This window comes from Theropithecus gelada, chromosome 6 (genome assembly GCF_003255815.1).
Source record: "Theropithecus gelada isolate Dixy chromosome 6, Tgel_1.0, whole genome shotgun sequence".
NCBI classification, from domain to species: Eukaryota; Metazoa; Chordata; class Mammalia; order Primates; family Cercopithecidae; genus Theropithecus; species Theropithecus gelada.
Genome location: NC_037673.1, coordinates 104,660,497 through 104,688,301, shown reverse-complemented (window position 1 = coordinate 104,688,301; position 27,805 = coordinate 104,660,497). Strand labels below are relative to the sequence as shown.

General features: G+C 36.8%; 1 protein-coding gene across 3 annotated transcripts in view; it reads right to left on the bottom strand.

Moving 5' to 3' along the window:
* Positions 1–27,805, bottom strand: part of FER (FER tyrosine kinase) — a 437,039-nt gene that overhangs the window by 346,740 nt on the left and 62,494 nt on the right. For 2 of the 3 annotated variants that reach the window (XR_003119794.1, XM_025387375.1), the window contains one exon: positions 377–550. The exons of the other annotated variant lie outside the window; for it this stretch is intronic. Coding sequence is in view for 1 of the 2 variants with exons in the window: in XM_025387375.1 (XP_025243160.1) it covers positions 377–550 (174 nt within the window). In the remaining variant the exon portion in view is untranslated. The remainder of the gene's footprint in view (positions 1–376; positions 551–27,805) is intronic. 3 annotated transcript variants of the gene reach the window in all.

Sequence of the window (27,805 nt, the reverse complement as noted above, 5' to 3'; positions counted from 1 at the left end):
TGTAAACTTAAGAATACCAAAAGTAATTTTGCCTATATTTTCTTTTTTATTTATGCAAAGTATTAGATAAGACAAATTTAGTTTTAAAAGACTCAGAGAATGATTTCAGTAAATAAAAACTAAAATGCCTAAGTGATAAAGCTTTGTGTCATAGTTTAATTGGGAGCCTCTTTTTTCTTTCATATGAGTATATATAGTAACAGTACATCCTATAATCAGTGTTTTATGTTCAATAAGATATTACTTATTAGAGACCATAAACCTATTTCTTGTTGGGAAATGACAAATACATAATTTTTAAAGTCAAATAAGGTAAAATATTTCAGTGACTTTGGAAAACAATTTCAAGAAAGAACTTCAATATGGAAAAACGAACCTTGATCATCTCTGCCTCTATCTGCTGATGAACACCTAAGTAACTTTTCTTCACCTGCTGCTTGTCCTTAATCATCATGGTGAGCCTGTGTAAAGGTCCAGAGTTCAAGTCCTCTGCATGTGTCTTCATTATCCTACTAAGTTGTTCTGTCTGCTGAATCATAAGTAGCCAAGACTAAAAAAAAAAAAAGAAACAAAATTAACATTTGCATTAAAGGTTTCCATTTAGCTGTGCTTTAAGAGTTCAAAACTTTAAATATTTAGTTTTACATAAATTATTACATTAATATAAAAAATAGATTTCTGGCAACTGTGTAAAGATCTATGAATGGTTTATATTTAACGTCTTCAACTTCAACTACACATACTTCAAAATTCTATAATCAGAGACTACACAGAAAACTAAGAAAAAGATTAGGGGACTCTGTAAGAGTCCACACTTGTAGTCTTCACTTTATCAATTCTCATTTGTTTTCCAGCACACTGAAATATTGCTCTGCCACACCATTCTAATGCCCCACTATGGTCTTCAGTTCCTAATGGTCAAATGCAACAGACATTGTTCCATCTTCATCTTAACCTGCCTCTCTCTGTGGCATCTGATCCTGCTGACTCAACTTCATTCTGAAACTGTCTTTTGTGGAGGCTCACTTAGTTTCCTATTTTCAACATTCCTGGCTTGTTTTCCTCCCTTTCTAAAATTTCCTTTTCAATCTTTGGTACCTGTTCTTTTGTTGCCTGTGAGAATACTGGCATTTAATGGATTTCTATCTATAGCCCTGTTCTTTTCCTAACAAATATCTTTACATCTCAATAGTTCTTCCAGCACAATACACCAAAGGGCACAACACACTGCCTCAATAGCAAGAGGCACATAATTGTAGGTTTGGGATCAGTGGGCATACGGAAACTGCTAGAAGAACAAATCATTATTAGACTTCCTGACATATATATACTGAAAAAAAAAAAAAAAAAAAAAAGAAACAGAGGAATGCTCTTCACTATAAGTATTCAATATTCTATTCAGAAACAATATTGAAGATCTATGATAGGGTGGATCCAAAAGATATTTTTTAAATGAGCGAAGTCTGGTTTCAGATACTGATAATAATAATTTTCTACTCTATTATTTTTGATCTGTGAATGAATAGGATTATTTTCTTTCTGTTAATATTCCAATGTAATCAAAAATCAAAATTTCATAAGCACTGAAGCAAAATTACAGCCTAAAGAAAGCAAATTCTTAGTCATAATACATACTTGCCAGGATCTGACTTGTCAATCTTGTTTTTGATACACTGTATTGCATGTTTTTAAAAAAATAACAACCTTTGAGAACAGTTATTTAGGGACGGGACTCATTTTTAGTTGTGAAATGATATGATGAACATGGAACATATGTGTGGCCTATAAACCCATCATATTTACTTTTTAATATGAAAATATAATCACTAACTTGCTCTTAACACCACAAAGCAATTTAAAACTAATGTAGTCCTTACTTCAAAATCTAAAATTTAACAAAGATGCAAACAGTATAAAACTATACAAACATGGATTAAAAACATAAACTAAATGGCTATAATATATGTAGCTTTGCCTTTTTCATCTAGTATTTTCACTTCAAACTATGCAGTGTTGGAGAAACATTCTATGGCATGTGCAGAATATTAATGCTACAAAAAAAATAAAAAGTGAGAGGAGACAGTCTTCTTGCTTTATCTTCAAAAATAAATATTATTTAAGTGCTTTGTAGCAGTAACTTTTTGTAATTCTATGTAGGAGTCCTTGCAGCCTAGGGAAGAAGATTTCTTGGAAGCCAAAAGACCACACAATTGGGTCAGATTGCCCTCCTCTCCCAGAAGGGTACATCCCAACCTGCCTAAAAGCCCTGTTCACTGTAGTCACTACAGGAAGTCCAAGGTCTCAAAGCATATACTGCCATTCTGTCAACCCCATATTGCCCTCAGTATCTCCTAATCCAACCCAAGCCACTATCTATAGAATCCTGTATCGTCAAGAACTCTTGCTCTATAATTAGAAAAGTCTTCATACCTCTTCTCAGAACTTTCCTGTCATCTTCTAGTTTTAACAAAAGCCTGGCTCTATCTCACTCCCAACACCCCAATGCTGCTAATAAACATTCCCTGTGTTTCTGCAGAAGTCCCCTGCTCCTTTGAATCCCAGGACACCCTTCTCCATGAACAATCCATCAGCAAGTCTTTCAGATTCTGTCTCCAAAGCCAATCACAAATCCATCCTCTTCTCTCTATCTCCACCGCCACTCCTTTGAAGGTTATGATTATCTCTGGCTTAGACTATTACAACATCTCCCAAATGGTACACTCTCATGCTCCTTTCCAATCCATTCTCTTTAAAGTAGCAATAATAATAATAATAAATTAAAAATTAATGTAACTGTCTTTCTTAAAACACTACATTGGCTTTCCTTTTCATTTAAAGAAAAATCCAAACTCCTTTCTTTTGTGTTGAGATAGAGTCTTGCTCCATCACCCAGGCTGGAGTGCAGTGGCACAATCTCTGCTCACTACAACCTCTACATCCTGGGTTCAAGTGATTCTCGTGCCTCAGCCTCCCAAGTAGCTAAGACTACAGGTATAAGCCACTACGCCCAGCTAATTTTCGTATTTTTAGTAGAGACGGGGTTTTGCCATTTTGCCCAGGCTGGTCCCAAACTCCTGGCCTCAAGTGATCCACCCACTTTGGCCTCCCAAAGTTCTGGGATTGCAGACATGAGCCACCACACCCAGCCCAAACTCCTTCTAAGACTTACAATGTCTCCCATTATCTGTCCTCTAATCTATCCTTGCAACTTCATGTTTGCTGTTCTCTACCAAGCGAAATAAATGCTAGAAATGTTCTTTCTTCAGTTTGCTAAACATATCAAGCTCCAATCTCTTCCTGAAAGTTTTTACCTCTACCTAGAAGCTCTTCCTCACCTTCACCTGGCAAGATCCATATCTTCCTTTAGTAATCAGCTAAATATCCTGTAAGTCTAATCCTTGTTATTCTGTCTTACTTTTTCTCAGCATTTAAAACAATTATTTATCTATATGTATAATTGGTGGTTCGGTTTTTTATAATGTCTCCTCAACTGAAATGGAAGCTCCATGAAGATGGGATCATGTTTAATATTTTGAGTATTTACTGTGATGTTTGAGACAAGAGGGAGGGAAAGAGGGAAGAAGTAGGAAAAAAGAAAGAAAAAAAGGAAGGAGGAATGTAGAATAAAACCATGAATTAAATACATGCCATAAAAGTGGCTTTAAAGAGTTTTTTTTTGAGACAGGGTCTCACCCTGTCACCCAGGCTGGAGTGCAACGGCACGATCATGGCTCGCTGCAGACTCAACCTTCCAGGCTCAAGAGATTCTCCCACTTCAGCTTTCCAAGGATTTGTGACTACAGGCATGCACCACTATGTCCAGCTAATTATTTTGATTTTTAGTAGAGACAAGGTCTTACTATGCTGTCTAGGCTGGTCTTGAACTCCTGAGTTTGAGTGATCTTCCCACCTCAGCCTCCCAAAGTGCTGGGATTATGGGTGTGAGCCACCATGCCCAGTCATAAATATTTTTTTAACATTGAATTAGGTAATAATATAATCTGATAGTGAAGAAAAAATAAACAGCTCTATCTTCAACTGAAAAAATAACAGAAATAGCAGAGCAGCATGTAATGCAAATGAAACACTGACCTAAAAGGAATGGTTGAAAGTCACACACAAAAAGATGTTTGGATAATCTAATTCCTTGAATTAGCTGGGTGGGTGGGATATTTGTTAAAACAGAGGAGAGTAAAATGTTAATAGATGCTTAACAAAGAAACAAACAAAAGTAAAGATACATTTCAATATTTGCAGTACAACTGGAATAGCACGTTACAGATATAGCTCTTTGGTTACAGCATAGCAATGATCAGGGCACAGATAAATTGTTATTTAGGATAATTTGTGGAAGATAATTCTTTTTCTTTTTTTAAAAAAAAAAATAGAGACAGGGTCTCACCATGTTGCACAGGCTGGTCTCAAACTCCTGGCCTCAAGTGATCCTCCTGCCAGTCTCCCAAAGTGCTAAGATTACAGGCATAAGCTACTGCACCCAGCTGCAAGCTAATTCTTTGTAACTTAATAAACAAAACACTGTCAGCCACTTGAAGACATTAAAATTGCTTCATCATACAGAAATGATTGCTAACAGTGTTCCTTACAATTGAATTTTACCAGTAGGAAGTCACTGATGCTGAAAGTTATAGACAGGTTAAAAAATATTTAAAAAGTAAAAATATCCGAATTTTAATTTTAGAAAAATTTAATCATGGGCAAATAACAATAATAGGCCGGGCGCGGTGGCTCAAGCCTGTAATCCCAGCACTTTGGGAGGCCGAGGCGGGTGGATCACAAGGTCAGGAGATCGAGACTATCCTGGCTAACATGGTGAAACCCCGTCTCTACTAAAAATACAAAAAACTAGCCGGGCGTGGTAGCGGGCGCCTGTAGTCCCAGCTACTTGGGAGGCTGAGGCGGGAGAATGGCGTGAACCCGGGGGGCGGAGCTTGCAGTGAGCCGAGATCGCGCCACTGCACTCCAGCCTGGGAGACACAGTGAGACTCCGTCTCAAAAAAAAAAAAAAAATAATAATACAATCATAAGAAAACATGGTTAAAATTTGCAAAACAGAATATAAATATCATCATTATTGAAAGAAGAGCTACAAAACTTTAAAGTGATAATAATTTAATTTTACTAGACTAGACAAAAATCCCACAGGATACCAACAAAAATCAAGAATGAGAGACTGATGGAAAGAAGTTTAAGTAACTTTTCAAATAGAAGAGTCAGAAGACAGCTTTAGTTCTGAAGTTTGTATATCAAGAAGTATAAATTTGAGTTTATAATTCTTAAGTTTCTGAAGTTATCCAAGCGAAGGTTTTTAAATAAGCAGGCTATTTATACCTTCTGAATTATCAAAAGTGCTTTTTAAGGAAAGTTAACACGATCCATTAAAAAAAAAAGGACAAAAAGTAATAATTGAAAGTGAGTACAAAATAAAAATGAGGCCAGGAGCAGTGGTTCATATCTATAATCCCAGTGTTTGGGGAGGCCCAGGTGGGAGGACCGTTTGAGGCCAGGAGTTTGAAACTAGCCTGGGCAATGTAGCAAGACAGTGTCTCTACAAAAAAAATTTTTAATCAAAAATTTGAAAAGCTTTGCTTTTAAATTTCAAAATTAGCTGGATATGGTGGCTTGTTTCTGCAGCCCTAGCAGTACTTAAGAGGCTGAAGTTGGAAGATTCCCTTAAACGCAGGAGTTTGAGGTTACAGTGAGCTATGACTGTGCCACTGCACTCCAGCCCAGGTGACAGAGCGAGAGCCTGTCTTGAAAAAAAATAAAAATAAAAAAGATACTAACTGTATCTGTTAAATATTATATGAAAATGGGATAAACACCTATGAAAAGGAAAACATCATCAAATCAGAGAGGGGACAAAACTTCACTACATGCAATACATATGAAACAGAAATAAAATACAGCACAACAACAAAAAGACAAGGGAAAACACCCCAGAAAAAATATGAACAACAAGACCCTGTAGTCACTATGTTCAAATAATATAAAGTCAAATTCTAGGACAAAATATAAAACAAAGAAGATCTTAATTACAGAAAAAAAGGAAATAAAGTCTCTAGGGTTGAGGAATAGGAAGAAGGCTGGCAGGCTCTCACTCTTGCACTCTCTCTCCCTCTCCTGTTTCCTTTTAGCTCTTCCAAAGCTTTTGAAGATTTTCCCAAAATTAAACCCTGTCTAATGAACTACATGATGTAAGTTCTACTTTCCTCTTTGAATCCCAACTTTTACAAGTATGAAATTCAAAGAGATCAATAACCATGGAGTCCATGGTTGCCATAAACCAATTATGAATAACTTGCCTCTAATAAAGTGCAAAGCTCAAATGTTTCGCTATTGAATATCTAAATTATTTGAATCAGTAAACTTTGGTGCTACTTAAATTGTCTCTAAGTATTGAGAATGAAAAAAAGAAGTTTCTAAAACCACCATAACATTGAGAAACCGAGGCAGAACCCTGTGGAATCCCTGAATTGAGGAGACAGAGCAGGGAATCTGCAAAGAACAAGGTGCCATGGAATAAAAACAAATAAAACCTACCAAGACTGAATCATGAAGAAACAGAAATTCTGACTAGACTAAAACAAGTAGGGAGACTGAATCAGTAATCAAGCACTTCCCATCAAAAAGCCCAGACCCTTATTTGACTAATTGGTGAATTCTACAAAACATTTATAGAAAAATTAACATCAATACTTTTCAAACTATTCTAGAAAACTAAAAAGGAGGGGACACTTCCAAATTCATTCTATGAAGCCAGTATTACCCTGACAGCAAAGCCAGACAAAAACACTACAAGAAACAAGAACTGTCCAGGTGCAGAGGCTCATGCCTGTAATCCCAGCACTTTGGGAGGTTGAGGCAAGCAGACCGCTTCAGCCCAGAAGTTCAAGACCAGCCTGGGTAACAGGAAGACACCATGTCTACAAAAAATAAAAATAAACTGAAAAAAAAGGAAAGAAAAATTACAAGCCAATATCCCTAATGAACATAGAGGTACAAATCCTCAATAAAATTCTAGAGAACAAAATTGTACACATATTAAAAGGATCCTACACCATGACCAAGCAGGCAAGTGGGATTTATCCCTGGGATGCAAGGATGGTTCAACATACATGAATAAATAAATTTGACACATGATATTAACAGAATAATAAATAACTTTATATGATCATGTCAATACATGCACAAAGAGTATTGGACAAAATGCAACATCCTTTCATGATAAAAACTCTCAAGGGATCAAGCATAGAATCAATGTATCTCAACGTAATAAAGGCTACATAGGGCAAGCTCACAGCTAACATATTCAATGGTAAAAAACTGATAGCTTTTCCCCTAAAATTGGAAAAAAGAAAAGGATGCTCACTCTCACAACTTCTATTCAATGGCACACTAAAAGTACTAGCCAGAGCAATTAGGCAATAAAAAGAAATTTTAAAAATCCAAATCAGAAAGAAAGAAAAGAAAATTATGACTGTCTACAATAGACAAGATCTTGTATGTAGAAAACTGACTCTCCAATTAAAAAAAAACTGTCAGAATTAATAAGTAAATTCTGTAAAATTGTAGGATTAAAAAATCAACATATAAAGATCAATAACATTTCTTTTTCTTTTTTCTTTTTTAAAATTTATTTCTTTTCCTGCCACGAATATAAAAACAATCAGTAACATTCCTACACAGTAACAACAAACTATCCAAAAAGGAAATTAGGAAAACACTCCCAAATTAGCATCAAAAATAATACAATACATAGGAATAAATTTAACCAAGGAAGTGAAAGATCTTTGCACTGAAAACTAAAACTATAAGATATTGATGAAAGAAGTTGAAGAAGGCACAGATAAATGGAAAATATGCTTATGTTCATGAATTAAAAGAATGATCATCCTTAAAATATCCATACCACCCAAAACAATCTACAGATTGAAAGCAATTTCTATCAAAATTCCTAATTAAAATTTCAATGATAAAAAATGACATTAGAATTTTGAAATAGAAAAAAAGAAAATCCTAAACTTCTTACGGAGCCATAAAATACCCTGAAAGCTAAAGCAATCTTTACAAAGAACAAAGCTAGAAGCATCATACTTCCTTGTTCCAAACTATATTTCCAAAGGTATGTTAATCAAAATAATATAATACTAGCATAAAAACAGATACATGAGCCAATGGAAGAATAGAGGGAGCACAGAAAAATAAACTCAGACATACACAATCAACTCATCTTTGACAAGGGCACCAAGAATACACAATAGCGAAAGGACAGTCTCTTCAATAAACAGTTTTGGGAAAACTGGATATCCACATGTAAGAGAATGAAACTGGATCCCTATCTTACACCATACACAAAAATCAACTCAAAAAGAATTAAAGACTTAAATATAAGACCTGAATCCATAAATCTCCTAGAAGAAAAAATAAAGGAAAAGTTCCTTGACATTGTTGTTGGCAATGATTTTTTGAAGATGACACCCAAAAGCACAGGCAATAAAAGCAAAATTAAACAAGTGATACTACACCAAACTAAAAAGCTTCTACACAGCAAAGGAAATAATCAACCAAATAAAAAAGCAATCTAAAGAATGGGAAAAAATATTTGCAAATTGTATATCTAATAAGGGAACTAATACAAATACGTAAGGAACTAACACAACTCAATAGCACACACAAAAAATAGCTCAATTTTCAAGATCTGCAAAGGACCTGAGCAGGTATTTTTCCAAAGATACACGAATGACCAAAAGAAATATGAAAAGGTACTCAACATCACTAATCATCAAGTAACTACAAATCAAAACCACAATGACATATCACTTCACACCTATTAAGATGGCTATTATAAAAAAGGCAAAAGACAAGTGTTGGCAAGGATGTGAAGAAAAGGAGCACTATACACTATTGGTGGAAATGTAAATTAGGACAGCCATTATGTAAAACATATGGAGGTTCCTCAAAAAATCAAAAACAGAACTGTTATATGATCTAACAAGCCCTCTTCTGGTTACACAGCCAAAGAAAACAAAATCAATATGACAAAAAGATACTTGTATTCTCATGTTCATTGTAACATTGCTAAGGCTTGCATACTACTTGTTTGTCTCCCCCAAAACTTACATTAAAGTTTGATCCCCAGGCCAGGCATAGTGGTTCATGCCTGGAATCCCAGCACTTTGGGAGGCCAAGGGGGGCAGATCACTTAAGGTCAGAAGTTCGAGACCAGCATGGCCAACATGGTGAAACTCTGTCTCTACTAAAAATACAAAAATTAGCTGGCCATGGTGGCAGGCCGCCTGTAATCCCAGCCACTCAGGAGGCTGAGGCAGAAGAATCACTTGAACCCAAGAGGCAGAGGCTGCAGTGAGCCGAGATGGCGCCACTGCACTCCAGCCTGGTGACAGGGTGAGAATCTGTCTCAAAAATAAAATAAAATAAAATAAAAATGGATCCCCAATGTGGTGGTATTGGTAGGTGAGGCCTAATGGAAGGTGTTTGGGTCATGAGGGCTCCTCCCATGTGGGTGGCTTGGTGCCATTCTCACAATAGTGAGTTCTCACTCTGGCAAGACTAGATTAGCTCCTGTAGCAATGGATTATTTCCCACAAAAGTGGATTGCTATAAAGTCCCTGGATTTTCTCTCTTTGCATATGTCCACTTCCCTTTATTTTTCTCCTTGTGTTATGACACTGCACAAAAGTTCTCACAAGAAGCCAGGGTGATGACCTTGAACTTCTCAGCCTACAGAACTATAAGCTAAATAAACCTTTTTCTTTATAAAATGTTCGATATCAGGAATTCTGTTATAGCAACAGAACTTGGACTAGGACAGGCATTATTCATAATAGGCAAGGAACAACCCTCAACAGATGAATGGATAAAGAAATTATAGTAAATAAAATATGTGTGTGTGTGTATACACACATATAATAGAATATATGAATCTAAATAAATGAAAAATAATATGTGGACAAAGATTAATTAAATATTTTTAAATAAACTCAATATAATCAAATTAAATAACTGGTTTCTAATGACTGGTACTAAAGATGCTGAGCTGCATTAGCAGCTCAGTCACTGTCCAGTCTCAAAAGTTAGAGAGCCACATGACTACCAGGGTATTACTACTGCTATTAAAAAAGTAAATCTAAGTATCTAAACACAGATCAGGCCAGAAAAGAAATTAAGAAAGTATATTACCTTTTCTTTCCCAATACTTTTCCAGCTTCTTGGTGCTCCTCAATTGCTTTTATTCCTCTTGGACTTAAGGGCCACCTTTCTTGTTCTTCTTCTGAAGAACAGTATAACCAGAAAAATAACTGGCCATAGTCACCTTTATTCTTCAGAAGTAAATCACCTAACCTCCCACCAAAAATTAAGCATTGAATAAAAAAACCTTCACAGTCCCTTTCAGTTCCAGCATCCCGTGATCTTTTCCTACTTATTAATAGCTACTTCCTTATTTAGTACCATTCTCACAAACTCCTTGAGTTTTATAGCTCACGTCCAGAGAAGATTTCTTTGTTGATCCAGCTCTAGTAGAGCACTATTAAAACAATAATGGCCTATTTGGAAATTTTAACGAGAAGAATGAACTACAGTTAGGATTCTGGGAGATTTTTATCTCTTCTTTAGCTTCTTTTTTATATATTCCTGCTCTCCACTCTTTCCCATTCCCTTTCCATGTCCTAGACAAGCTGTTCTGTTATTTCCTATTTCCTGTAGTTCCAGATTATCCTTCATTGGCCCCCTCCGCTCAACATTTTTTAAAAAAACAAAGTCCTCTCTTTCCTCCTCCAACCCAATCAGCCTTTTCATCTACTGCCTTATCTATCTTTTTTCAAACTCCTCAAATAGACTTCTGGGGGAAAAACAATTAAAACTCAGTACTTACTCTCAGAAGGTATAAACTAATCTATATACTCAAGACACTTTCTTCTTCCGAATCTCCATGTAAAAAAATGCTTTTTTTCTCTCTCACATAGAACGGACAGGTGGAATTGATGGTCTCCATTAGTTCTTTCAATTCCACTCCTATTAAAGCTAACTTTGCTCATCTAAATGAGAGACAGGCTCTCTGCCTCTTTTACTTACTGGGGCTTCACTCATTAATATTACCAACCTCTTGCACACTCACAGGCCTTCTCTTATTTACTCCTTTTATCAACACTATGAAGAAAATATCTTCATCTTATAAATGTGGAGTTTGAATGTCAGATAAATTAATCTGCCTAAAGTCACACACCTAAATAATGGAAGAGCTCACATTCAAATACAAAACTAATTCTTAATGTGCTAGACCGGAAGGAGGAGTGTGGGAACCTAAAGGTCTTAATATCTTAAAACTACTTTAAGAAAAACTACCTAGCCAGGTGCAGTGGGACATGCCAGAGTCAGATCCTGGCTCTAAAAATAAAAAAAAAAAAAGAAAAGAAAAATAGCTGGGCATGGTGGTACACGCCTGCAGTCCCTGCTACTCAGGAGGCTGAGGTAAGATCACTTAAGCCCAGAAGTTAAAAGGCTACCGTGAGCTATGAGCACACCACTGCACTCCAGCCTAAGCGACAGAGCTAGGCCCTGTTACTAAAAATAAAAAAGAATAACTAACTAGATTAAACTAAGGAGAATATTTTTAAACTGGTTACAAATCACATAGTAATCTTTAATCTGTATTTAGTACTTAATCATTAAATTAGAAGTGAAGAGCCATAAGGAAAAGCTATCTACTCCTTTAGGCTACCTACTTTGTTGTATGAGTACATCTAAAGAGAAGTCCTTTGAGGGCAAGATTAGCGAGTCACTCTTGATATGACATGCTCTATGAGAAGCTACGGATATGAAAATGAAAGAGGCCTCTCATTGTAACTGCCTTTCTAACTAAAATAATGACCCGTCCCTCATATCTCCCTCAACGGAACAATTAAATAAAATCATCATCTTATCTAACCAGCCCCAATATCTCACTGGATAATTAGAAACAGGACAACTTTAACACAGTGAAAAAGACAGCACACATTTTCCAATGCCCCAGGAAAACAAACTATTAATTGGAGATTTTTAAATTTTAGAACATTTTTCAGAATTCTTAGTTGTATATTAATATTATTAAAAACATTGCTTTTACCTGAAATGTAAAATGTGATTTCAAAAGATTTATTCTTTTTCTTTATCTTTTTTTTTTTTTTTTTTTTTTTTTTGGAGACAGTCTTGCTCTGTCACCCAGGCTAGAGTGCTGTGGCACAATCATGGCTCACAGAAGCCTTGACCTCCCAGACTCAGGTGATTCTCCCACCTCAGCATCCCAAGTAGCTGGAACCACAGGCACACACCGCACACCACCATGCCCAGTTAATTTTCTTTTTGTATTTTTTTGTAGAGATGGGGTTTCACCATGATGCCCAGGCTGGTCTAGAACTCCTGGGCTCAAGCAATCCACCCACCTTGGCCTCCCAAAGTGCTAATATTACAGGCAGAAGCTACCGCATATGGCCAATTTTCTGAATTCTTAAATGTGATTCTTTGGCAGTGTTGTTTTGTGACCAAAAATAAAATAGTTCCTAGAAATAAACACATCACCTCTTTCATAATAAAAAGGAGGAATAATAATTCAATTTACAGAAATTTTATTCTCATCTACCCCAAAAAAGAGATCAGTTGCATACATTAAATAGCATCTCAGGCTTCTAAAATAATTAACATAAACCCTACAATGTCTATTTTATGCTTAGGAAGCCTACAGAGGTAAATAGTACCAGTTATACTAAGATTAATACATGATATAAAGAAAGAAAACTCTGCATGCAACTTTTGAAAAAGAGAAAACTACACATAAGGGGAAAATATGTATCTTTTAGAAATGCATATTAGTCCTTTCTTGCCCTCTAAATTTGAACTAACAGCTGTGTAGTGAGGTAAATCAGTATTCCATAAACAGGTAGTAATTTCAGTGTTCTGAGTTTATTATACCAAAAGTATTTATTCTACAACACTGGATTAAAGAACAAACCACTACTGGAGCTATAATTATACTAAAACATTGAAAATAAATCAACAAGATGACTCAAGCTTGAAAAATACCTAAATAATACTTGTTATAAATAGCTTTTCACTGCAGACTACACCTCCAACTACTTGTTTGCTTTCTTCTTGCTTTAATTTTTTTAAAATGCAACATAAAAATTCCATGAAGAATGCATAGTTTGTACACTACACAATAACTCAAAATAAATGGTTCTGTGAAACAACAGTTTTTATTGTGAGTTTGACCATTACATAAGAAGAATGTTTTTGGAGTCTCTATGTCTTTATGGAATACAGAAATCCAGAAGACAATTCCTTAAATTCTCCTAAAGTTGAAGTTTTCAAAGATTCAATTGCAAGTTCAAAAGAAATTTTAGATACTTCCCACTCATAAGAGTTTCTCTTCATTTTCTTCAAAGCTTCACGGTTTCCCTGGACTAGCAGTTCACAACTCTGGCTGCAATAAGCAGCAACTGCAAGCTTTTTCTTTTTTTTTTTTTCTTTTGAGACAGTGTCTTGCTCTGTTGCCCAGGATGCAGTGCAGTGGCACAATCTCTGCTAACTGCAGAGATCCTCCTAACCTCTGCCTCCTGGGCTAAAGTGATCCTTCCACCTCAGCTTCCCAAGTAGCTGGGACTACACGACCAGGCCACCATGCTCAGCTACTTTTCTCTTATTTTGGGTAGAGATGGGATTTTGCCACGTTGCCCAGGCTGATCTCAAACTCCTGCGTTCAAGTGATCTGCCCACCTCAGCCTCCCAGAGGGTTGAGATTACAGGAGTGAGGCATCATGCCCTGCCCAACAACTGCAAGCTTTTTAAAAATACCAATTCTTGGCTCTTATTTAACAGGCTTTGGATGGGGTCTATACATCAGTACTTTAAAGCTCCACAACTAATTCTAATGTATAAGTTGTACCGTAACAAAATATTTTTGTGCCTGATAACCATGAGATTGTACAAAAATTGCAAAATAAAAACCACAGGGCTTATGGACAAATGGGGTTAAAGGCGTGATACTCAAGAAACTAATCAGGGACACATTTTTTAAAAACAGAAACCTAATAGAAAAAACTTTGCATAGTTTTACAGATATTAAATGTTAAGAAGCACATGACTACCATATTAACATGGCACTTCATTTTGAAAAGACCTGAAGTTTGCTTGTCAAAGGAGATTTCAGAAAGGTTGCAACTTGTGAATTCTGTAAAGGGGAGAGTTATCCAAAATTTGACAGAAAGTTGAAATGCCACATGTGGATGAGTGTGGCTCACAACAAAAAGGTAAACGAAGGTAGCCAGTTAAGGACTGAAGTGTGTGTCTACTATGTATTCCTCTGCAGCATGGTTCAACTAGTTCTAGTTTTCTGCATTCACCTAGTGCTTCTTCAGGTTTCAGACATAAACAAATGCAAAATTAATGTTAAGCTCAAATCATTCCTAATATGTCAACTGTGTGGGAACAAACTCATGTTTTTTTAATAGATTAAAGCATGTGTGTATATATCTGTGGGGGGTGTGTGTGTGTGTGTGTGTGTGTGTGTGTGTGTGTAGTTAGTTAATTAGTTATGATAGGGTCTTGCTATGTTACCCAGGCTGGTCTTGAATTTGTGGCCTCAAGTGATCCTCTCATTAACCAAGTTTTTCAATGTTGAAATGATTTCAACCAAGATTTCAATGTTTTCAAATCCGGTGGTATAGCAGAAGTGGCTCTATAGCCAGGCTTAAACATTACTGCTTTAAAAATATATATAGTTGAAACCCTAGTTGTACAGGCTCAAGTTACATTACCTATGTATTATGTGACTACTAAATAATAAGACTGATTCATCAAAAAGCATGTTTCATTACTTCTTATTCCTATATGGTATATGTAACATCACCAATATTTCAATTCACTTCATGTTTAAAAGGTAAGGCAATACTTCCTTTTAAAATACCTTGCATCATTTGAAGATTATATTTATCATTGTACTATTTCAGAAGTTGACTGTATGCAGACAGATATAATTTTACATAAATAAGAAGACACAAAGTAAAATTCATCTTCAGCACAGAAAACAGTTCCTAACAATATGATAGCTGTTAAACATATGAAAGATGTTTAATTTCACTCTTTTTAGAGAAATATAAAATAAAAGCACTCTAGATATAATGTCTTACTTATCAGAATAACAAAAATACAAAAGTCTGAGAACAAACTCTGTTACCCAGATTAAGTAGAAGCTGACATCCTCCTGTGTTTCTGCTGGATATGCAAAATGATACAAGATCCACAGAGGAAATTTATAGATATTTATACTGGTAATATATAACAAAAATATATGATATAACAGGTACATTTAACATTTTGGCCTGGAAATCTTATTTCCAAAAATTCACCATGAAGACATCCATGTTACAAAAATACATCTATTCAAAGTTATCCACTGTAGCATTATTTGTAATTGTAAATACTGTGAAACCTAAAATTCCATACATAGTAAATTGGTTGAATGTTCAGTTATTTTCTACACTAAAAGAAACCAGGACTCCTAGGAAAAAGGGTTTATTCTAGGAATGTAGAAAGCAATATTCAAGATGAGATTGGAATATCTTATTATGTCAAAAAGTAAACAAGTGCTCAAAGAATGATGAAAAAATAGACACCAGGTAGTAGGGGAAAAAAGACAGTTACCTAGGTCTCCATCTCCTAATATTTCCTCCAATAGGAACACAAACAAACAACAAAAAAAAAAAAGAAAAGAAAACCAACAAGAAACATGCCCTCAGGATTAAAGACAGAAGGTACAAACTTCAAAATAACTATAAATAACAGAGGCATTCGAACCAGAGTTACTCCATCTTGAGTGATGGCTAGGAAAAATGAGGCTGCGACTTGCTGAGCTGCATTCCCAGAAAGTTAGGTATTGCTAGCCTCTAGATGTTTATGGTTAAGGGAACAGATTAATAATGTTTACTAAACAGATCCAGACTTAGGAGTGCCCTGATACCCCGATGATATCTTGAGAACAGAAGCATTCCTAATTTTGCTTTAAAGATAATAACATCAATTCTTGCAAAATATATATTAAAGAAAAGTAATCCTTTTCTTTAAGGATTACTTATTAAGGATTATTATTAAGAAAAGTAATCCTTTATCACAAACCCTTGTAGCAGAGCACATCTCCCCATGATCTTTTTTTATCCTGTATATAAACAAGTATTGTACCTAGGGTGAACACATTTCTCCTCTTACTTTCAGAAACGCCCTACTCTGTCTATGGAGTAGCTGTACTTTTACCACTTTACTTTTTTAATAAACCTGCTTTCGTTTTGCACTGTGGACCTGTCCTGAATTATTTCTTGCGTGAGATCCAATAACCCTCCCTTGGGGTCTGAACTGGGGACCCCTTTCCTGAATATATTCCATATATTCACAAAACCAGAGGAAAGAATAAATATATTAAGTCAAGAAATACAAAGTATAAAAGTGATTCAAATCCAACAACTAGAGATATTTATGACTTGTTCATCTTTAACATGGAAATGACCCAACTACTTGATTTCTGTTTATTCTCTCCAATTGTTCCACCCTAAAGTATGGGTGTGGAGCGAAAGGAAGAATTGGGTTTTGGCAGGTACAAGAAGATGAAGGAATGGTACACAGGCGTAATTTAAATTTAAACATTGGCAAGAAAGGAAGTATTGTTGCCAGAAAAGGAGGAGTGAGGGAAGAAGAGACACTGCTGAAAATAAATGGTCAGGGAAAGAATCAAAGTTAACCTTATTAATAGGGTTACTAAAGGAAGTTGGAAATAAAAATATCTGAGCTGAAAAATACAGTGGATAAAATTAACAACAGATTAGACACTGAATAAAAGTAAGATGAGTGAAGTAGAAGACAATAATAAAAACTAACCACAATGAAACAAAAGAAAGAAAAATACAGCATAATAAACTGTAGGACAACTTTAAACAGCTAAATCCATATGTAATCAGGGTCCTCAAAGAAGATAAAAGGAAGATGGAGAACTAAAAAACAATTTTTAAAAATAATGTCTGAAAATTTTCCAAAATTGATGAAAACTGGAGTAGCCCACAGGTTTAAAAAGGTCAATAAGCCCCTAGCACAAATAATGTAGGGAAAACTACATAAAGGCGCATAACAAATTGCCTAACATCTGTAACAAAGGGAAAACCTTAAGTACAGCCAGAGGAAAAAAAACATTAGGCACAAATTTTTCATCAGAAACAACGCAAGTTAGATGATAATACAGCAACATCTTTAAAATATGTAAAGAAATTGCCAAACAGGAATTTTATACATGTAAAAATTGCTTTCAAAAACAAAGGACAACATAAAGATATTTTTACACTTTCAAACCTAAAAAAAAATTTTTTTAATAGACTTGCACTATAAAAAATGTGAAAGGAAGTTCTTCAAGCAGAAAGAAAATGATACAAGCTAGAAACCTGGATCTACATAAAGAAATGAAGAGTACCATACACTGTAACTCAATGAGCAAATATAAAGACTTATGTACTTATTATTTAAATTATTCAAAAGATAATCAGCAAAAATAATAATGTATTGTGGGATTTATAACTCACATATAATTAAAAGTTGTAACCATAATAACACAAGGAACAGGTGGGAGAAACTGAAGTATACTCTTGCAAGAATATTATTATAGATGAGGTTCTACATTTCACTAAAATATATACTTACAGTAAGTTATAGATGTATACTATAGACCTTAATGCAACCACTAAAATAACACAATGAACATTTATAGGTAATAATTCAATAAAGGAGATTAAAAATAGACACATTTTTTAAATGCTTAATCCAAAAGAAAGAGGGGAAAGGAAAATAAGAACATAAAAAGAGCAGACAGGATAAGGAGAAAACAAATGGTAAGATGATAAATTTAAACCTAATCATATCAATAATCACATTAAATGAAAGAGTATAAACACACAAACTAAACAGCAGAGATTGTCATATTAGGAAACAAAAGCAAGACTCTACTATATGTTACTTACAAAAACCCACTTCAAATATACCAAATACATGATGAAAAAAGGCGTACCATGCTAACATTAGCCAAATGAAACCCAGAATGGTTATATTAGTATCAGACAGATTAGATTTCCTAACAAAGAATATTACCAGAGTTAAGGTAATTTCTCAATGATAAAGAGCCTAATTAATAAGGAGAATATAAAAATCCCAAACATTTCCCACCCAATAAACAAGTTAATTTATTTGTCAAGAAGATATAACAATTCTAAGCATTTATGCATCTAATAATAGAGATTCAAATATAAGAAAAATGGTTTAATAAATTGCAAGGAGAAACAGGCAAGTTCACAGTTACAGGGGGAGTTTTCAGCATCCCTCTCTCAACTGATGGGACAGGTAGACAAAAATGAGTAAAGAAAATGTGATGTTTAATTTTATGCATCAACTTGACTAGCTGGTGAAACACATTTGTGTGTGTCTTTGAGGGTGTTTCCAGAAGAGATTAGCGTTTGAATCAGACAATTGACTAAAGAAGACCCACCAGAAGATTTGATGAGAAGCATCATCTAATCTATTCACAGCCTAATAGAACAAAAAGGAGGAGGAAGGGCAAATTCACTCTCTCTCTTCTGGAATAGATATTCTTCTCCTCCTGCCCTCAAGCATCAGAACTCTAGGTTTTTGGGCCTTCTTATTCTGGGATTTACACAGGAGGCACCTCTGGTTTTCGGGCCTTTAGACTCAGACTGAATTACAGCGCTGTCTTTCCTATTTGTCCAGCTTGCAGACAGCGTATCGTGTGTCTTCAAGACTTCCATGATGAATCATATATATACATATATATACATATATATACATATATATATATATATATATATATATATATATATATATCTCCTATTGGTTCTGTTTCTCTGGAAAACCCTGACTGATACAGAAATAGAAGACTTAAACACCACTATCAACCATCTTCACTTTACTGTCATCTACAGAACACTCTAACCAACAACAGCAGAATACATACTTCTTAGCAACTGCACATGCAATATTCACCAAGACAAACTATTTTCTGGGCCATGAAACAAGTATTCACAAATTTTTAAACATTCAACTGATACAAAATAGGTTCTTGAAAAACAATGAAATTAAATGTAAAATCAGTAACAAAAAGATCCAAGGCAATATATATATATATATATATTTGAAAATTAAGTAACAGACTTTGAAAGAACACACGGATCAAAAAAAAAATCAAAAGGGAAATTTAAATGTATTCTGAACTGAAAATAAAATTAAAATAAGCCTATAAAAATTTCTGGAATGCAGCTAAAATAATACTCAGGGAAAATTTAGAATAGTATAAGCTTGTATTACAAAAGAAGAAAGGTCTTAAATCAATGATCTCAGCTTTCATCTTAATAAACTAGGGAGAAAAAAGAGCAAATGAAACCCAAATTAAGTGGGAGAAATATCAATATTTTTAAAACAGAAATCAATGCAATAGAAAACACATAGAAAAAAATCAAGGATATCAACAGACAGTTCTCAGATAATATCAGTAAAATTGATAAACCTCTAGTGAGACTGATCAGGAAAAAAAGAGAGAAAATACAAATAATATCAGAAATGAGAGCTATATCATCCCTACAGATTCCCCACATATTAAAAGGATAATAAGGCAAAACAACCACAACCTGCTAATACATTTGATGACTTAAACAAAAATAGACAAATCCTTTAAAAGGTATAACCCACTAAGGTTTACTCAAGAAGATAAAAAACCTGAATAGCCCTACATTGACTTTAAAAATTAACAGATAAAAACCTTCTTAGAAAAATTACTCTAGGCCCAGACGGCTTCACTGATGAATTCTACTGATCTTATTAAGTAAGAGATAACACCAATTCTACACAAAATTCTCCAGAAAGTTAAAAGAAAATACTTCCCAGCTCACTCTATGAGACAAATATTACTCTAATACCAAAACCAGAACACATTACAAGAAAAGGAAGCTGCAGACCAGTATCTCTTAGGAGAACACTGATGCAAAAATTATCAAAAAAAAATGTAGCAAATTATTAATAAATCAAATATAAGAAAATTGTAATACATAAAGACTAAGTGAAGTTTATCCCAGGAAACCATAATTCTTTCAACATTTGAAAAATCAATAAATGCAATTCCACATACTCAATTGAAAAAAGAAAAACAATCATCTCAGCAAAGACAAATCACTTGAAAAAAATCCAATGTCTACTCATTAAAAAAAACTCTTAGCTAAGTAAGAATAGAAAGGAATTCCTACAAGCTTATAAAGGTATTAAAAACCCATAGCTACCATTATACAAAATCACGAAAAACTAAATGCATTTCTCATAAAATTAGGAACAAGAGAGGGATATCTGCTGTCAATATTTCTATTCTACTTTGTGTTGTAAGTTCAAGCCTATTTTGAAAAAAGGCAAGAATAAATGAAAGGCATTCAGATTACAAAAAAAGAAGCAAAACTGTCTTTGTTTACAGACAACATGATTATCTATGTAGACAATACAACAAAATCGATAAAAAGCTACAAATAGATGTTTTCCTCAAAGTTTAGGATACAAGATTAACATATAATAGCAATGAATAATTGAAAACTGAAATTTAGAAAAAATATCATTTACAAGAGCATCAAAAATATTAAGTACCTATACATAAATCTGAAAGACCTATATACTGAAAACTATAAAACACTGTTCAAAAAAACTCAAAGACTTTTTATGCTTCCAAGATGGTGGATTAGAGACTTTTAGTATGTCTCAGTCACTTGGAAATAGCAAAACAGTACATAAAAATCAACTCTGTGAGCTTTAATTCAAGAAGGAAAATGAAAATCCACTGGAATCATGAAGGCGACCCCAGATCCCATGGAGGAGAACGCAGGCAAACAGTCCCATGACAACATTCAGCTGATACAAGTGAGTGAAGCCCCAGTACGTAAAAGAGGCCGAGAGCCTCTCTCTGTGACTTACCTTTCCACTGGCGATCTGAGCAACCTAAGACAAGGGAGAACACTGTTTCTCCCAAGCTCTGGGGCTAACTTGGAGAGAGGGTTGGAGATGCTGAGAGGGAAAGACACCAGAAAAAGGTGTAGGCATTGTCCCAGAAGGAGGACTAAGAGCAGGATGCCATTTTTAATGCAGATGCATACAATGACAGTTATTCTTTGGTGACCCAGCAGCATGACCAAACAGGAATTTTACTCTTGGGCCGGAGACTGGAGTGCTTGCTTTGGAGCAGGGTAGGGGCCTCCAGAGCCAGAATTATGGAAAGCACCTCAGCAACAGGTACTGGAACTATGCTCTCCCCTGTCACAGGCCTGGGGCAGGAAGAAAGCTGTTATAAGCTGCAGTTTCTCCCAAACTGTAAGACTTGCAAGCAGGTCATGCTTAGTTACATGGAAGCAGTCTGAGTGCCATTATTGAGTGTCCCAGCCAGCTCCCCTGAGACTGTAGCGCAGCAGGGCCTTCTCCAACTCAACCCCAGGCAGACCTCTAGGCATTCGAAGCACCCACTTGCCTGGACCAGCATCCTAAGCCACCCCAACTTTCCTGAGCATAGAACATGGTGCAGCAGGGCCTTCTCCAATCCATGCCCCACCATATCTCCAGGCATTCAGAGCACCCACTTGCCTGGTTCCACAGCCTGAGCTGGCCCACCTTTCTTGAGCATACAACATGGTATTTTGGGGCCCAGTCCACTCCATACCCAGGCAGATCTCTAGGCATCTGGAACATCCACTCACTTGGATCAGCAGTGTGACCTGCCCCACCCTTCCCATTCACAGATCTTGATGCAGGGAGGCCCTCTCCACTTCACACCTAGGCAGATCTCCAGGCATTCAGAGCACCCACTTGCCTGGTTCAGCAGCCTAGGATGCCCTACCCGTCCTGGACACAGATCGTGGGGCAGAAGGGCCCTCTCCATTCCATGGCCAGGCAGATCTCCAGGCACTTGGAGCACCTGCTCACCTGGAAAAGCAGCCTGACCCACCCACTCTTCCTGTGCACAGATCATGGGGCAACAGGGCCCTCTCTGCTCCTCACCAGGGCAGGTCTCCAGGCAAAGAACCTGCAAGCCCAGATTGGAAGCATGAGCCACTCTACCCTTTCTGTGCAAAGATACACATAAAGGAGGGCCCTCTCTTCTTCACCCCCAGGCAGATCTCCAGACAGCTGAAACACCTGCTCACCTAGGTCAGCAAACTGAGTATCCAACCCTTCCTATGAAGAGACTGTATTGCAGCTAGGCCCTCTCTGCTCGACACCAATGCAGATCTCCATTGGGAGCACCTACTCTTCTGAATCAGACACCTGACCTGCCCCACCATTCCTGTGCAGAAACTGTGGTGCTGCAGTACACTCCATGTCCAGGCATCTGGAGTATCCACTCTCCTGGATTAGGAGTTTGGCCCACTCTCCCTCCATAGGCAAAGAACTTGCGGCTGAGGAGGTTTCCTAGGCACACCTCTGAGCACTTGGTGGACACCCATTGGATTCTCCCTCAGTGCTGGTGCTTTTGCCTGCCACTGGGGGACCTGTAGCAGGCCTGGCCAGTCCAGCCCCATACATCTTGCTCACCAGCCCAGAGAGCTGAGCAGGGAACTCAGACCACTGTGCACTCCACGGATCAATCAATTGCCTGAGGCAACAGAGAGCTTCTCTCAGTAAGCAAGGATCAAGTATACACACCCAGCTGTGTTAGCCACAGTCACTTCTTACCTATAAGCACTATGTACTGGCTTATATATAAAGAAAGCCCAATACAAAAGCCCAGTATAAAACTCACCAACAGAAGTCCATACAGCAGAGCCACAAAGACATTACTGAACATTCTCTACAGTTACACTACCTAGGTAGGAGGGGAAAGGAAAAGAGAAATAAAAATAATAATAATAATATCACAAGAAAAGAAAGAAAAAAGAAAAATTCCTACCTGAACAAAAATAATTACAAAAATTAGAAGTGTGCCAGCACCTCCAGATAAGAAGGAACCAGCACAAGAATTCTGGCACCATGAAAAATCCGAATGTAGTGACACCACCAAAGGATCATATCAGCTCTCTAGCAATGGTCTATAACCAAACTAGAAACTCAGAAATGACAGATAATGAATTCAAAGCACAGGCTTGGCATGGTGGCTCACACCTGTAATTGTAGCATTTTGGGATGCCAAGGCAGGAAGATCACTTGAGCCCAGAAGTTTGAGAACAGCCTGGGCAACATGGCAATATCCCATCTCTACAAAATATACAAAAATTAGCCAGGCATGGTGGTCCACACTTGTAGTCCCAGCTACTCAGGAGGCTAAGGTAGGAGGATTACTTAAGCCCAGAAGATCAAGGCTGCAGAGAGCTGTGATCATGTCACTGCACACCAGCCTGGGCGACAGAGCAAGAACCTGTCTAAAAAACAAAGCAAAACAAAAAATTCAAAGCATGGAAAAGCATGTATTACAAGAATGATTAACAAGATCCAAGACAAGGATGAAATTAAATACAAAGAAACTCCAAAAGCAATCCAGGCAATGAAGGAATACATAAGCATCTTAAAGAGAAATCAATCAGAGCTTACGGAGTTGTCCTTTGTAGGGACATGGATGCAGCTGGAAACCATCATTCTCAGCAAACTATCGCAAGAACAGAAAACCAAATACCGCATGTTCTCACTCATAGGTGGGAACTGAACAATGAGATCACTTGGACTCGGGAAGGGGAACATCATACACCGGGGCCTATCATGGGGAGGGGGGAGGAGGGAGGGATTGCATTGGGAGTTATACCTGAGGTAAATGACGAGTTGATGGGTGCTGACGAGTTGATGGGTGCAGCACACCAACATGGCACAAGTATACATATGTAACAAACCTGCACGTTATGTACATGTACCCTAGAACTTAAAGTATAATAATAATAAAAAAGAAAAAAGAAAAGAAAAACTCACTTAAGGAGCTTTTTCAAAAGACAACTGAAAGCTTCAGAGGAAACTTCAGAGCCTAAATACATATCTTCAGAACTAACACAGTCAGACAAAAATAAATAAAAAAGAATGTTTTAAAATAAACACTCTCTGAGGAATACTGGATTAGGTAAAGCAACCAAACCTACGAGTTACTGTCATTCCTGAGAAAGGAGAAGAAAAAGTAAACAGCCTGGAAAACATATTTGAAGGAATAATTCAAAAAAAGTTTCCCTAATCTTGCTGAAGAGGTAGATATCCACATACAAAAAAATCCAGGTAACACCTGTGAGATGCTATACAAAATGAACAGCAACAAGACATATTGTCACAAGTCTGTCCAAGGTCAAAACTAAAGAAAAAAGTCTTAAAGGCAGCTGAGAAAAAGGTCAGATCATATGTGCAAAGGGAACTCTGTTAGGCTAACAGTGGACTTCTTAGCAGAAATCTTATAAGCCAGGAGAGGTTAGGGGCATACTTTCAGCCATCTTTAAGAAAAGAAATTCCAATCAAGAATTTCACATCTCACTAGACTAAGCATCATAAGTGAAGGAGGAATAAAATATTTTCCGGACAAGCAAGTGCTAAGGGAATTCAATACCACTAGACCAGCCTCACAAGAGATCCTTAAGGGAGTTTTAAACAAGGAAACAACAACAACGAAAATAACTGCTACCACAAAAACATGCACACAGGTCCCATAAAGGAACCACACAAAACAAAGTACAAAGCCATCATCTAATGACTTCACAATCGGATCAAAATCTCACATATTAATATTGAATGTAAATTGCCTAACTAACCCCACTTAAAAGGCACAGAGTTGCAAGTTGGATTAAAAAAAGAAACCCAACCATCTGCTGTCTTCAAGAAACCCATTCTTACATGTTGACACCCATAGGCACAGAGTAAAGGGTTAGAGAAAGATCACACAAACAGAAAACAAAAAGAGTAGTGAAGCTATTCTTATATCAGGTAAAACAAATGTTGGACCAACAAAAAAAAATGGACAAAGAAGTAATAATGATAATAATGATAAAGAATTTAAATCAACAAGACTTAACTTATACTTAATATATGCACCCAACATTGAAGCACCTAGATTCACAAAACAAGTACATCTAGACCTACAAAAAGAAACAGACAGTCACACAACACCCCACTGATAGCATCAGACAGATCACTGAGACAGAAAACTAACAAAGAAATTCTGACCTGAAATTCAACACTTGACCAACTGGATCTAATAGAAATCTACAAAATATTCCGGGTATCATACATAGAATACACATTATTGTCATCTGACATGGAACATAATCTAACATCAACCACATGCTTGGCCATGAAACAAGTCCCAGTAAATTAAAAAAAAAAATCTAAATCATACCAACAACACTCCTGGACCACAGTGAAATAAAAGGAGAAATCAATACCAAGATCTCTCAAAACCACACAATTACATGGAAATTATACAACTTGCTCCAGAATGACTTGTTGGTAAACAATGAAATTAAGGCAGAAATCAAAAAATTATTTGAAATAAATAAAAATAGAGAAATAGCATACCAGAATCTCTGGGATGCAACAAGAGCAGTGTTCAGAGAAAAGTATATAGCACTAAACACCACCCCAAAAAGGCAGAAAGATCTCAAATTCAGGATCTAACACTATACCTAGAAGATCAAGAAAAACAAGAACAAACTAACCCTAAAGATAGCAAAAGAAGTAACTAAAACCAAATAATAACTAAATGAAATTGATATTCAATCATCCATACAAACAACAAAACAAAAACTTTGATCTTTGAAAGGATAAACAGGTTGATAGACCACTAGCTAGACCAACAAAGAAAAAGACAAAAGATGCAAAATAAGCACAATAAGAAATCACCAAGGTGACGTCACAACCGATCCACAGAAAAACAAAAGATCCTCAGAGACTATTATGAACACCTCTATGCAAACAAACTAGAAAATCTACAGGAAAGGGACAAATTCCCGAAACACACAACTTCTCAAGATTGAATGAGGAATGTATTAGTCTGTTTTCACACTGCTGATAAAGACATACCCGAGACAGGCCAATTTACAAAAGAAAGAGGTTTAACTGGACTTACACTTCCACATGGCTGGGGAGGCCTCACAAACATGGTGGAAAGCAAGGAGAAGCAAATCACATCTTATGTGGATGGCAACAAGCAAAAAGAAAGCTTGTGCAGGAAAATTCTCGTTTTTACAATCATCAGATCTTATGAGACTCATTCACGATCACGAGAACAGCACAGGAAAGACCTGCCCTCATAATTCAATCACCTCCCACCGGGTTCCTCCCACAACACATGGGAATTGTGGGCGTTACAATGCAATATGAGATTTTGGTTGGGACACAGGTAAACCACATCATTCCACCCTGGACACCTCCCAAATCTCATGTCCTCACATTTCAAAACCAATCATGCCTTCCCAACAATCCCCCAAAGTCTTAACTCATTTCAGCATTAACTCAAAAGTTCACAATTCAATGTCTCATCTGAGACAAGGCAAATCCCTTCCGCCTATGAACCTGTAAAATCAAAAGCAGCTTAGTTACTTCCTAGATACAATGGGAGTACTGGTATTAAGTAAATACAGCCATTCCAAAAGGGACACACTGGCCAAAACAAAGGGGCTACGGGCCCCATCAAGTCTGAAATCCAGTGGGGCAGTCAAATCTCAAAGCTCCAAAATGATCTCCTTTGACTCCATGTCTTGCATCCAGGTCACGCTGGTGAAAGAGGTGGGTTCCCATGGTCTTGGGCAGCTCTGCCCCTGTGGCTTTGCAGGGTACAGCCTCCCTTTCAGCTGCTTTCACAGGCTGTTGTTGAGTGTCTGCAGCTTTTCCAGGTACATGGTGCAGGTTGTCAGTGGCTCTACCATTCTGGGGTCTGGAAGACAGTGGCCCTCTTCTCACAGCTCCACCAGGCGGTGCCCCAGTAGGGACTCTGTGTAGGGGCTCTGACCCCACCTTTCCCTTCCACATTGCACTGGCAGAGGTTCTCCAGGAGAGCCCCACCCCTGTGGCAAAGTTCTGCTGGGACATCCAGATATTTCCATACATCCTCAGAAATCTAGGAGGAGGTTCCCAAACCTCAATTCTTGACTTCTATGCACTGTCAGGCTCAGCACCACATGGAAGCTGCCATGGCTTGGAGCTTGCACCCACTGAAGCCATGGCCCAAGCTGTACCTTGGCCCCTTTTAGTCATGACTGGAGTGGCTAGGATACAGGGCACCAAGTCCTTAGACTGCACATAACACAGGGACCCTGAGCCTGGCCCACAATACCATGTTTTCTTCCTAGGCCTCCAGGCCTGTGATGGGAGGGGCTGCCATGAAGACCTCTGACATTCCCTGGAGACATTTCACCATTGTCTTGGTGATTAACATTTAATTCCTTGTTACTTATAAATTTCTTGAATTTCTTTCAGAAAATGGGATTTTCTTTTCTATCACATTGTCAGGTTGCAAATTTTCCACACTTTTATGCTCTGCTTCCCTTATAAAACTGAATGCCTTTAACAGCACTCAAGTCACTTCTTGAATGCTTTGCTTCTTAGAAATTTCTTCTGCCAGATACCTTAAATCATCTCTCTCAAGTTCAAATTTCAATAAATCTCTAGGGTAGTGGCAAAATTCCACCAGTATCTTTGCTGCAACATAACAAGAGTCACCTTTGCTCCGGTTCACAACAAGTTCCTCATCTCCATCTGAGACCACCTT